The sequence below is a fragment of the Muntiacus reevesi genome, chromosome 12 (assembly GCF_963930625.1).
Source record: "Muntiacus reevesi chromosome 12, mMunRee1.1, whole genome shotgun sequence".
NCBI lineage: Eukaryota > Metazoa > Chordata > Mammalia > Artiodactyla > Cervidae > Muntiacus > Muntiacus reevesi.
In genome coordinates this window covers 5428851-5441748 of record NC_089260.1, presented here as the reverse complement: position 1 = coordinate 5441748, position 12898 = coordinate 5428851, and the positions used below count along the sequence as shown (strand labels likewise).

The window sequence follows — 12898 nt, the reverse complement described above, 5'->3', positions numbered from 1 at the left end:
CAAACTGTGAGTACTGAAAAGACCAAAAACATCTTACAATATTGATCACAAGCTATTACCAGCACTAAAATAATGAGTACATGATGATCAGAGAAAGCTAAATATTATATTCCAGAGTTAGAAGACTTTATAGTGTATTCATTACTGCAAATAAATAAATATGTCTACAATTACAAAATCAAATATTTTAAATCTTATTGGCAGGGAGTTAGGCAATATCATGTAAGTAATCAGGAGAACTTTCCCAAATACACTGGTAACCCTGTATGTCTTCTCCACAGAGCAGCCTTAATTTTTTTTTCTTAATTTAAAAGAAAGAAATAAATCAGAGCACATCTCAGTCCTGCCCCACCTCATCTATCTCTCTGATCTACTTCTCTCCAAGCTGTTCCTTGCCCACTTTGCAGTAGATATATTAGTATATCAATTTTATGTGAAAATCATGCCAAAGAGTCTTCAAATGTTTATTACAAACTATTAGATACAGGAAGTAAAATTATAATGACTTACAAGATTATCAAAGAAAGGTTAGATATACTCTAGAGTTAGAAGAATCTGCAGAACAAAAGGGCTTCTCCAATGGCCCAATGGTAAAGAATCTGACTGCAATGCAGGAGATGTAACAGGTGCGGTTTTGATCCCTGGGTTGGCAAGATTCCCTGGGGGAGGAAACAGCAACCCACTCCAGTACCATTGTCTGAAAGATCCTACGGGCAGGGGAGTCTGGTGGGCTATAGTTCACAGGGTCGCAAAGAATCAGACAGGACTGAGCACACACGAGCACGCACTCAGAACAAAAACTAACGGGAAAGAATCAGTGTCCCTTTTTACTTGCTATTTCCTCTGCCTGGAATGCTCTTCCCTCAAATCTCTGCATGGACGGCACATTTTCGGCCTTTTAATTGTAGCTTGAATGGCACTTCCACAGAGATGATTCCGCAACATTTCTCTTTATAAAGGGATCCTTTACATTCCTGTCACCCTGTCCTGTGTTTCGATGACTTCATAGTTCTTATCACTATCTCCAATTAGCTCATTTCTTTCCTCACTTGTCTACTATCTACCTCCTATCCTGCCAGAACGAAAACTCCACAGGAACAGGACTGCTATTCTTTGCGCCTGGACTAGCGCCTGGCACCAAGCAGGCACTCCGCAAGTACTGAACGAACTAACGACACTTCCCCTTGTCACCTACATATTTGGGGTGAGGTGTGTTCAGGAATTTGAGGCAGGTAAAGCTTTGAAAGGGCCTCCTAGGTGGCACAGGTGGTAGAGAACCTGCCTGCCCATGCAGGAGACATAAGAGACTTGGGTTCGATCCCTGGGTCGGGAAGACCTCCTGGAAAGAGGGCACGGCAACCCACTCCAGTATTCTTGTCTAGAGAATCCCCATGGACAGATGAGGCTGGCAGGCTACAGTCCATAGGGTCACACAGAGTCAGACATGATTGAGCCAACTTAGCAGGCACACAAGGCTTTGAAATTTCTCTCAAGTGAATCTGATTTGTACACCCTTCCCTAAGCCACTCAGCAAGGATCAGTGACCTGGGAGACTGAGTAAAAGAATGCAACTCAAGTTCTCCTGGTGCTGTAGAACTAAACTTTGATTCAAAATGCATTGCTATATAATAAATAACATTAGTCTTTAGGTTGGTAGTGATTCAAGCTCCTTTAACCATTTAAAATTTCTTTTCAAAAATTATGATTTTTGATACATACATACATATATATATATATGCACACACACATACACACCAGTGCATTTTAGTCTACCTAATTGCTGTATCCTTTCAGTTTGATTCCTGGGTCGAGAAGACCCACTGGAGAAGGCATAGGCTACCCACTCCAGTATTCTTGGGCTTCCCTTGTGGCTCAGCTGGTAAAGAATCCGCCTGCAATGTGGGAGACCTGGGTTCGATCCTTGGGTTGGAAAGATCCCCTGGAGAAGGGAAAGGCTACCCACTCCAGTATTCTGGCCCAGAGAATTCCATGGGATTGCAAAGAGTTGGACATGACTGAATGACTTTCACTTTTCAGTTCTGAATTTTCTCAATGTGAATTATCATGTGGATACTAACTAAATACATTCATTTAAGCCAAATATATATTCAGAAGACATACTGATCTGTTCAACGGCTCTGTGAAGATCATTTAACAGCAATTTAGTAGCAATATTACTAACTGTAGATTAACAAAAATCATGTCATATACCAGCATGATTTTTCAAATCTATTTCACACCAATGTACTTTCAAATGTTCATTTGATTAAAACTGATCTATTACATGCTTTAATTCTAATTCAAATTATTTCAAACAGAAAGTCTCTATTATCATCGAATGTGAATCTATGGGAGTTGCTGAGATGGTAGGGTGACCTCTAAGGAGAGACCATAATCAGTGCAATATCTATCTTCTAGCAGTTATAGGAAGCTGCCAACTCAGACAGCAGTGAGATAACCATTTTTCCCACATCACCTGACTCTATTTACTGATAAAATGTGCCTAAATACAGATTTTTAAGAGTCATTTCCAATAAAAGAAAAAAAAAAAGAATGAAGTTCTGACACTTCCTACAGCATGGATGAATCATATGCTAAGTAAAAGTCAGTGACAGAAGGTCACATATTGTACGACACCGTTTACAAGAAAAGGCCAGAAGAGGCAAATCCACTGAGACAGAAGCTGAGTGGCTGGCAGGAGCTGGGAAAAAAGAGGGGTGGAGAGAGAATGCCCCTGGGTATAGAGTCTTTTTGAGGGTGAAGAGAATGTTCTGAAATGAGACACTGGTGATGGTTACCCAACTCTGCTAACCTAAAAACTACTGAGATGTACACTTTACTCCAATAATATATCTGTTACAGTTGTTGGTTTTTTTTTAAAAAACCACTTTGATAAGAATTCAACCAAATAATATGTTTAGATATAAACTTTTAAAGTCTATGGCAAACTCTAAACGAAGGTTAAAAACTTCATATATGGGAAATGTGGTGTTACTTTGCCACAAACACCAAAATAAAACATTCTACCTGGTGGTTGTCCTTGCTGAAGGTTCTCTGTCTTCATGTAAGGCATCACCATTTTGCTGTACTTCTACTGAATGATAAAAAAAAAGACACTATGTTTTTTATATACTTCTTGATTTTTTTTTTCCTTCAAATTTTAAAAACCCAAAGTTAGCTTACTGGCTGGAGATGAGCTGCCGTTTGTTATGCTTTCTTGCTCAATCACCAGTCCATCAAGCACAACTGTTAATTCACCAGTTTGCACAACACCATTCTTGGTTTCCAAGGAAAGTTTTAATTGTTCTTTCACTTTTTCCACTAAGAGGGGGGAAAAAGAAAAACTAATTTAAAAGCTTTTGTTATGTACAAAAATGTTTCAGAAATCAAAGCTATATATCAAGAATGAGTCTAATTTAGTGCTTGATGTCTACGTGTGAAAGGAATTACTTGTGTTTTTATCTGTAGGCCCTTCTATACCACACCAGGATCACTTCCTTTCAGTTACTAGATGAGTAACTCCTTTCCTTTCACCACATACTTTCAAATCATCTCTAATTGTCCCTTTGCACAGTATAACGTTCAGAGAAAATACAAACATATCTAGATAACAAGTGCAATAATGTCCCAAACATGCTCTATGGCCCACAATACAAGGTAAGATTTGTGGTTAAGGCAAACTTTCTGCAGGAGATTCAAGAGGGTTCCTTATTCCAGTTCAGGGACTTCTAGCTGTACTTTTAAGTAGTCAAATTACTTAAAGCCTCATCACAAATGGAGATCATAAAAGCATCAAACCAGGAACTGTCATAAGGTCCAAATGCAAAGTCACAGAGAAAATTCCTAGCACCACGTCTGACACACAGTACATGCTTAATAAATGGCAAGAGTTAACTATTTCTTTTTCATATAAGACCAAATATTGATTCTTATTATAGGGATATCTAATTCTTACTAAATGCAAAGTTACTTTGCTTTAACTTCTATCTCACAGAATATATATCAAAATATTAGTGATTCCTTTATTATCCAAAACAAGTCCAGGTACTTCAATCTGATCTTCATTTTTAAAATTCAAACTATTTTTTTTAGATTATATCCTTGATTTTGGTTCCTCCTATATTTAACAAGGTTTTTTTCCCATTTACCAAATATCTAGCACAAATACTTTAATTATCCAAGATAAGAAAAACAAAAATCTGGAACCACTAATCATTACACAGGAATTCTTTGCAAAAAAAAATTAAGGACCATGTAATAAAGAGAGCCTTGTAGAAGACCTACCCCAACCATTTTCACCCCCGTAAACCACATTTCCATTTCAAATCACAAAATCAACATTAATAAAACGGAAAAACTAGAGGAAATTTGAAAGTACCAAGGAAAAAACCCAAACCTGCAAAAGCATGAATTTCAGTTGTATCTAGATTCTAACATACTATATCTGAAGAAAACTATTGACCACCATCCTATTTCATTCATCTGCAATCTGAAGGCTTAGCTCTCATTCCTAAAATATTTAGCTACATAGATTCTTAGTAGCCTCTCACTCCATAATGGCCTATGTGTGAAAAGAATCTAGAAGAGTGGACATATGTATACTGATTCAGTTTGCTGTACGCCTGAAACTAACATAGCACTGTAAATCAACTATTCTTCAGTAACATCTTTTTTTTTTAAGCCTTCCAAAATCCCTTTAAAGTGAGTCTCTTGATGGAAAATACTCTTTTTAAAAAATTTATTTTTTATTGAAGGATAATTGCTTTACAGAATTTTCTGTTTTCTGTCAAACCTCAACCTGAATCAGCCATAGGTGCACACACATCCCCTCCCTCTTGCACCTCCTGCCGTCTCCCTCCCCACCCCACCCCTCCAAGTTGACACAGAGCGCCTGTCTGAGTTTCCTGAGCCATACGGCAAATTCCCACTGGCTCTCTTTTACATGTGGTAATATAAGTTTCCATGTCACTCTTTCCACACATCTCACCCTCTCCTCCCCTCTCCCCACGTCCAGAAGTCTATTCTCTATATGTTTCTCCACTGTTGCCCTGTAAATAAATTCTTCAGTGTCATTTCTCTAAATTCTGTATATAGGCATTAGAATAGGATATTTATCTTTCTCTTTTTGACTTACTTCACTCTGTATAATAGATTCTAGGTTCATTCACCTCATTAGAATGGACTCAAATGCATTCCTTTTTATGGTTGAATAATATTCCATTGTGTATATGTAACACAACTTCTTTATCCATTCATCTGTTGATGGACACCTAGGTTGCTTCCATGTTCTAGCTATTGTAAATAGTGCTGCAATGAACAATGGGATACATGTGTGTCTTTCCATTTTGGTTTCCTCAGGGTATATGCCTAGGAGTAGGATTGCTGGGTCATTCAGTGATTTTATTCCCATTTTCAAGAAAGCTCCATGCTGTCTTCCATAAGTGGATATATCAATTTACATTCCCACCAACAATGCAAGAGTGTTCCCTTTTCTTCACATCCTCTCCAACATTTACTGTTTGTACACTTTTTGATGGTGGTCATTCTGACCAGTGTGAGGTGATAACTCATTGTAGTTTTGATTTGCATTTCTCTAATGATGAGTGATGCTGAGCATCTTTTCATGTGTTTGTTATCCATCTGCATGTCTTCTTTGGAGAAATGTCTGTTTAGGTCTTTTCCCCACTTTCTGACTGGGCTGATTGTTTTTCTGGAACTGACCTGTATGAGCTGCTTGTATATTGTGGAAATTAACCCTGTCAGTTGTTTCACTGGCTATTATTTTCTCCAATTCTGAGGGTTGTCTTTTCACCTTAGTTTCCTTTGCTGTGCAAAAGCTTCTAAGTTTAATCAGGCCCCACTTGTTTACTTTTGTTTCTATTTCTGTTACTCTAGGAGGTGGATCATAGAGGATCTTGCTTTGATTTACGTCATCAAGTGTTCTGTCTATGTTTTCCTCTAAGGATTTTATAGTTTCTGGTCTTACTTATAGGTCTTTAATCCATTCTCAGTTTACCTTTGTCTATGGTGTTAGCAAGTACTCTAATTTCATTCTTTTACATGTAGCTGTCCAGTTTTCCCAGCACCATTTATTGAAGAGGATATTTTGCCCCATTATATACCCTTTCCTCCTTTGTCAAAAATAAGGAACCCCATAGGGTTTTGGGTTTATTTCTGGGCTTTCTGTCTTGTTCCATTGGTCTATATTTCTGTTTTGTGCCAGTACCATACTGTCTTGATGACTGTAGCTTTGTAGTATAGTCTGAAGTCAGGAAGGTTGATTCCTCCAGCTCCATTCTTCTTTCTCAAGACTGATTTGGCTATTCTGGGTCTTACTGTGCTTCCATATGAATTGTGAAATTTTTTGTACTAGTTCTGAGGAAAATGCCATTGGTAATTTGATAGAGATCGCATCGAATCTGTAGATTGCATTTGGTAGTACAGTCACTTTCACAGTATTGATTCTTCCTACCTAGTTCAGTTCAGTCACTCAGTCGTCTCCAACTCTTTGCGACCCTATGAACCACAGCACGCCAGGCCTCCCTGTCCATCAACAACTCCCAGAGATTACTCAAACTCAAGTCCATCGAGTCGGTCACGCCATCCAGCCATCTCATCCTCTGTCGTCCCCTTCTCCTCCTGCCCCCAATCCCTCCCAGTATCAGGGTCTTTTCCAAAGAGTCAATTCTTCGCATTAGGTAGCCGAAGTATTGGAGTTTCAGCTTCAGCATCAGTCCTTCCAATGAACACCAAGACTGGTCTCCTTTAGGATGGACTGGTTGGATCTCCTTGCAGTTCAAGGGACTTTCAAGAGTCTTCTCCAACACCACAGTTCAAAAGCATCAATTTTTTAGCACTCAGCTTTCTTCACAGTCCAACTCTCACATACATACATGGCCACTGGAAAAACCATAGCCTTGACTAGAGGGACCTTTGTTGGCAAAGTAATGTCTCTGACTTTTAATATGCTATCTAGGTTAGTCATAATTTTCCTTCCAAGGAGTAAGCATCTTTTAATTTCATGTCTGCAGTGATTTTGGAGCCCCAAAAAATAAAGTCTGACACTGTTTCCACTGTTTCCCCATCTATTTGCCATGAAGTGATGGGACCAGATGCCATGATCTTAGTTTTCTGAATGTTGAGCTTTAAGCCAACTTTTTCACTCTCCTCTTTCACTTTCATCAAGAGGCTTTTTAGTTCCTCTTCACTTTCTGCCATAAGGGTGGTGTCATCTGCATATCTGAGGTTATTGATATTTCTCCCAGCAATCTTGATTCCAGCTTGTATTTCTTCCAGCCCAGCGTTTCTCATGATGTACTCTTGCATATAAGTTAAATAAGCCGGGTGACAATATACAGCCTTGACGTACTCCTTTTCCTATTTGGAACCAGTCTGTTGTTCCATGCCCAGTTCTAACTGTTGCTTCCTGACCTGCATATAGGCTTCTCAACAGGTGGGTCAGGTGGTCTGGTATTCCCATCTCTTTCAGAATTTTCCACAGTTTATTGTGATCCACACAGTCAAAGGCTTTGGCGTAGTCAGGAACATGGAAAATCTCTCCATCTGTTTATGTCATCTTTGACTTTTTTCATTAGTGTCTTATAATTTTTTGTGTACAGTTTTGTCTCCTTAGTTAAGTTTATTCCTAGATATTTAATTCTTTTTGTTGCAATGGTGAATGGGACTGATTCTTTAATTTCTCTTTCTGATTTTTCAGAAATGCAAGTGATTTCTGTGCATTGATTTTCTATTCTGCAACTTTCCTAAATTCACTGATTAGCTCTAGTAATTTTCTAATACTATCCTTAGGGTTTTCTATGTAGAGCATCATGTCATCTACAGTGAGAGCTTTACTTCTTTTCTGATCTGGATTCCTTTCTTTCTTTTTCTTCTCTGATTGCTGTAGCTAGGACTTCCAGAATTATGTTGAATAAAAATGACAAAAATGGACACCCTTGTCTTGTTCCTGATCTTAGGGGGAAATGCTTTCAGTTTTTCACCATTGAGAATAATGCTTGCTGTAGGCTTATCATATATGGCCTTTACTATGTTGAGGTAGATTCCTCCTATGCCAATTTTTTGAAGAGTTTTAATCATAAATGGACGCTGAATTTTGTCACACAATAGGTGCAGGGTTTTTCTGCATCTATTGAGATTATCATATGGTTTTTATCTTTCAATTTGTTAATATGGCATATCATTTTTATCTTTAAATTTGTCAATGTGGTGGATCACCCTGATTATTTTGCATATATTGAAGAATCCTTGCATCCCTGGAATAAACCTAACTTGATCATTGTGTATGAGCTATTTGATGTGTTGCTGAATTCTGTTTGCTAAAATTCTGTTGATGATTGTTGCATCTACGTTCATCAGTGATACTGCCTATAGCTTTCTTTTTTTGTGTTGTCTTTGTCTGGTTTTGGTATCAGGGTGATGATGGTCTCACAAAATGAGTTTGGAAGTGTTCCTTCCTCTGCAATTTTTTGAAAGAGTTTTAGGAGGAGAGGCATTAGCTCTTCTTTAAATGTTTGATAGAATTCTCCTATGAAGCCATCTGGTCCTGGGCTTTTGTTTTTTGGGAGATTTTTGATCACAGCTTCAATTTCAGTGCTTGCAATTGGGTTGTTGATAATTTTTATTTCTTCCTGGAAGACTGAACTTTTCTAACAATCTATCCATTTCTTTCAGCTTATCTATTTTATTGCCATATAGCTGTTCATAATAGTCTCTTAAAATCCTTTTTATTTCTAAATTGTCTAGTGTAACCTCTCCTTTTTCATTTCTAATTTTGTTGATTTGATTCTTTTCTCTTTTTTTCTTGATGAGTCTGGCTAAAGGTTTGTGACTTTTGTTTATCCTCTCAAAGAACCAGCTTTAAGTTTTACTAATGTTTATTATTGCTTCTTTCATTACTTTTTCATTTATTTCTGCTCAGATCTTTATGATTTATTTCCAGCTACTAATTCTGGGGTTTTATTGTTCTCTTTTTTCCAGTTGTGTCAAGTGTAAAGTTTAAGTTATTTATTTGATATTTTTCTTGTTTCTTGAGGTAGAATTGTATTGCTATATACTTCCGTTTTAGAACTGCTTTTGCTGCATCCCATAGGTTTTGAGTTATCATGTTTTCATTGTTTTGTTTCTGGAAATTTATTGATTTCCCTTTTGATTTCTTCAGTAATCTGTTGGTTATTTAGAAACATGTTGTTTAATCTCCATGTGTTTGTGTTTCTTACAATTTTTTTTTTCTTGTAACTGATATCTAGTCCCATAGCATTGTGGTCGGAGAAGATGCTTGATACTATTTCAATTTTCTTAAATTTACTGAGGTCTGATTTGTGCCCCAAGACGTGGTCTATCTGGGAGAATGTTTGATGTGCACTTGAGAAGAAGGTGTATTCTTCTGCATTTGGATGGAATGTCCTGAAGATATCAATGAGATCCATCTCATCTAATGTATCATTTAACACTTGTGTTTCCTTATTTTTTGTTTTGATGATCTGTCCATTAGTGTGAGTGGGGTGTTAAAGTCTCCTACTATTATTGTGTTACTGTCAATTTCTCCTTTAATGTCTGTCAGTGTTTGTCTTATGTACTGAGGTGCTGCTATGTTGGGTGCATAGATATTTACAATTGTTATGTCTCCCTCTTGGATTGATCCTTTGATCATTATGTAGTGTCCTTCCTTATCTCTTGTAATCTTCATTTTAAGGTCTATTTTGTCTGATATGAGGATTGCAACTCCAGCTTTCTTTTGCTTCCATTTGCATGGAATATATTTTTCCATCCTCTCACTTTCAGTCTATACATGTCTTTAGGTGTGATGTGGGTTTCCTGTAGACAGCATATATACGGGTCTTGTTTTTGTATCCATTCAGCCAGTCTATGTCTTTTGGCTAGAGCATTTAAAGTAATTATTTACATTTAAAGTAATTACTGAAATATATGTTCCTATTGCCATTTTCTTAATTATTTGGGGTTGATTTTGTAGATTTTTTCTTCTCATATTTCTTGACTATATAAGCTCCTTTAACATTTGTTGTAAAGCTCATTTGGTGGTACTGAATTCTCTTAACTTTTGCTTGTCTGAAAAGTTTTTGTTCTGTTTTTATTTCTCCATTTTTTAAATTTCTCCACAATTTTGAATGAGATCCTTGCCAGGTACAGTAATCTTGGTTGTAGATTTTCCCCTTTCAGTACTTTAAATATACCCTGCCATTCCCTTCTGGCCTGCAGAGTTTCTGCTGAAAGGTCAGCTGTTGAGCACATGGGGTCTCCCTTGTATGTTACTCGTTGCTTCTCCTCGCTGCTTTTAACATTCTCTGTGTCTTTGTTAGTTTGATTACTATCTGTCTAGGCGTGTTTCCCTTGGGTTTTTCCTGTATGGGACTCTGCGCCTCTTGGACTTGATTGACTGTATTTCCTTTTCCATGTTGGGAAACTTTTCAACTGTAATCTCTTCAAAAAATTTTCTCATACCCTTTCTTTTTCTCTTCTTCTTCTGGGACCCCTATTATTCGAATGCTAGTATGTTTGATATTGTTCCACAGGTCTCTGAGACTATCCTCAGTTCTTTTCATTCTTTTTATTTTATTCTGCTCTTCAGAAGTTATTTCCACCATTTTATCTTCCAGCTCACTGATTCATTCTTCTGCTTCAGATATTCTGCTGTTGATTCCTTCTAGAGTATTTTTAATTTCAGTAATTGTGCTGTTTGTCTCTGTCCGTTTATTCTTTAATTCTTCTAGGTTTTTGTTAATTGATTCTTGCATTTTCTCCATTTTGTTTTCAAGGTTTTTGATCATCTTTATTACTGTTATTCTGAATTCTTTTTCAGGTGGTTTGCCTATTTCCTCTTCATTTATCTGGACTTCTGTGTTTCTAGTTTGTTCCTTCATTTGCGTAGTGTTTCTCTGCCTTTTAATTACTTTTTTTAACTTATTGTATTTGAGGGCTCCTTTTCCCAGGCTTCAAAGAAAGCTGAATTCTTTCCCTGAAGAAAGCTGAATTCTTTCTTCCTTCTGGTTGCTGCCCTCCTAAGTGTGGTCCAGTGGTCTGTGTAAGCTTCCTGTAGGGTGTGATTTGTGCTGAGTTTTTGTTTGTTTGCTTTTCCTCTGATGGGCAAGGCTGAGTGAGGTGGTAATCCTGTCTGCTGATGATTGGGTTTGTATTCTTGTTTTGTTTGTTGTTTAGATGAGGCGTCCTGCACAGGGTGCTACTGGGGCTTGGGTGACGCTGGGTCTTGTATTCAAGTGGTTTCGTTTGTGTGAGTTCTCACTATTTGATACTCCCTAGGGTTAGTTCTCTGGTTGTCTAGGGTCGTGGAGTCAGTGCTCCCACTTCAAAGGCTCAGGGCTTGATCTCTGGTCAGGAATGAAGCTTCCACAAGCGGTCTGTTATGACATTAAATGAGATTAAAACAAATATCCAAAAACGAGAAACCAAAGGTAAACCCCAGACAAATGGCAGTACAAAATCAGGCAAATAATAATTAAAATAATGGAATATACATATATACCCATGAGCAAAGTCAAAACAGTCCAGCAAAAATAAAGTACAGTACACTGACCCAGCGAACAAAGGAAATCAAAAATATTTATCAGGTAAGAACAAAACTAACTAAAGCACAAACTGGAAAAGAAAACTTAAGCAAGGTGTCAAGTGGGGAATAAAGCAATGAAAACAAAAGTAACAAATATGCTGAGAGGAAAGGAAAGAAAGAAAAGAAAGAAAGAATAGATATGCAAATTTAAAGAGGTAGATAAAGATTTACATACAGAAAAGATTAACTGCAAGGGGAAAAGAACAATAGGAAAGGCAAACAAAGGAATAAGTATAGGAAAAATATAATAGGTTTAAATTAAAATTATAAAAAAATGAAAAAAAAAAATGGAAGAACAAAGGATAACTCCACAGAACTTCAAGAAAGCCCAAAGTAGAGGCAGAGGTTTATAACAATAAAAAGTGTGGCTGAATATACACATATACATATACTCCCAAAGACAAGAAACAGTCCAACAAAATTCAAGTACAATAGATTGACTCAGCGAACAAAGCAAACCAAAAATTACATCTACCAGAACAAAATTAACTAAAGCACAAGCTGGAAAACAAAACTAAAGCAAGGTTCCAATTGGGGAATAAAGCAATGAAAATAAAACTAACAAATACGTTGAAAGGAAAGGGGACAAAGAAAAGAAAGGATAGGCAAAGTCAGATACAGGTAGATAAAGAAGAAGACTTATATACGTTAAAGATTAACTGCAAGGGGAAAAGAACAGCAGGGAAACGAAACAAAGGAATAAATGTAGAAAAAATAATAACAGGTTTAAAAAATTAAAATTAAAAAAAGAGAAAGGAAGATTAAAAAAAAGAAAAGAAAAGGAAAACCCCACAGAACTGCAAAAGCCCAACACAGAAACAGAGGTTTATAACAATAAAAAATGTGACTAAGGAAAAAAAAGAAAAGCTCAAAAGCTTAACTGGGTTTCCTATTGCCAGTCCTACTAACACTCCTATCTTTCCCCTACTAACACTCTGGTTTTTTCCCCCTAGTTTCTTCATCCTACCAAGTTTTGCATGGTTCTATATATTCTTTTCCGCTGGTCAGGTCCTCCTGTCGGCTCTCAGCTGGTGTTCTGCATGCACTTCTGTGTCTGAAGGTATATTCCTGATGTATCTGTGTAGAGAGATGTACGCCAAGTCCACCTACTCCTCCATCATCTTGTTCTTTCTCTCATCTTTTTGTTTTTAAACCTGTAAATGTTTGAGTTCTCATCCTTGAAAGATTTCCTGGGTATGCCCACTTAGTATTGATAATATCTCTCAACTCTTTGAAGATATTTCTCTACTGTTTTATTCTACTACTGTTAATTATGTTAAGCCTAATTTATAAATC

General features: G+C 37.1%; 1 protein-coding gene across 4 annotated transcripts in view; it reads right to left on the bottom strand.

Annotated features, from left to right (window-relative positions):
• Positions 1 to 12898, bottom strand: part of WWP1 (WW domain containing E3 ubiquitin protein ligase 1) — a 131830-nt gene that overhangs the window by 62095 nt on the left and 56837 nt on the right. For 2 of the 4 annotated variants that reach the window (XM_065902766.1, XM_065902767.1), the window contains exons 6-7: positions 3184 to 3321; positions 3028 to 3094 (exon numbers count right to left, since the gene is read on the bottom strand). The exons of 1 other annotated variant lie outside the window; for it this stretch is intronic. In XM_065902766.1, coding sequence (XP_065758838.1) covers positions 3028 to 3094; positions 3184 to 3321 — 205 coding nt within the window. The remainder of the gene's footprint in view (positions 1 to 3027; positions 3095 to 3183; positions 3322 to 12898) is intronic. One more of the 4 variants, XM_065902768.1, reaches the window with a different exon arrangement.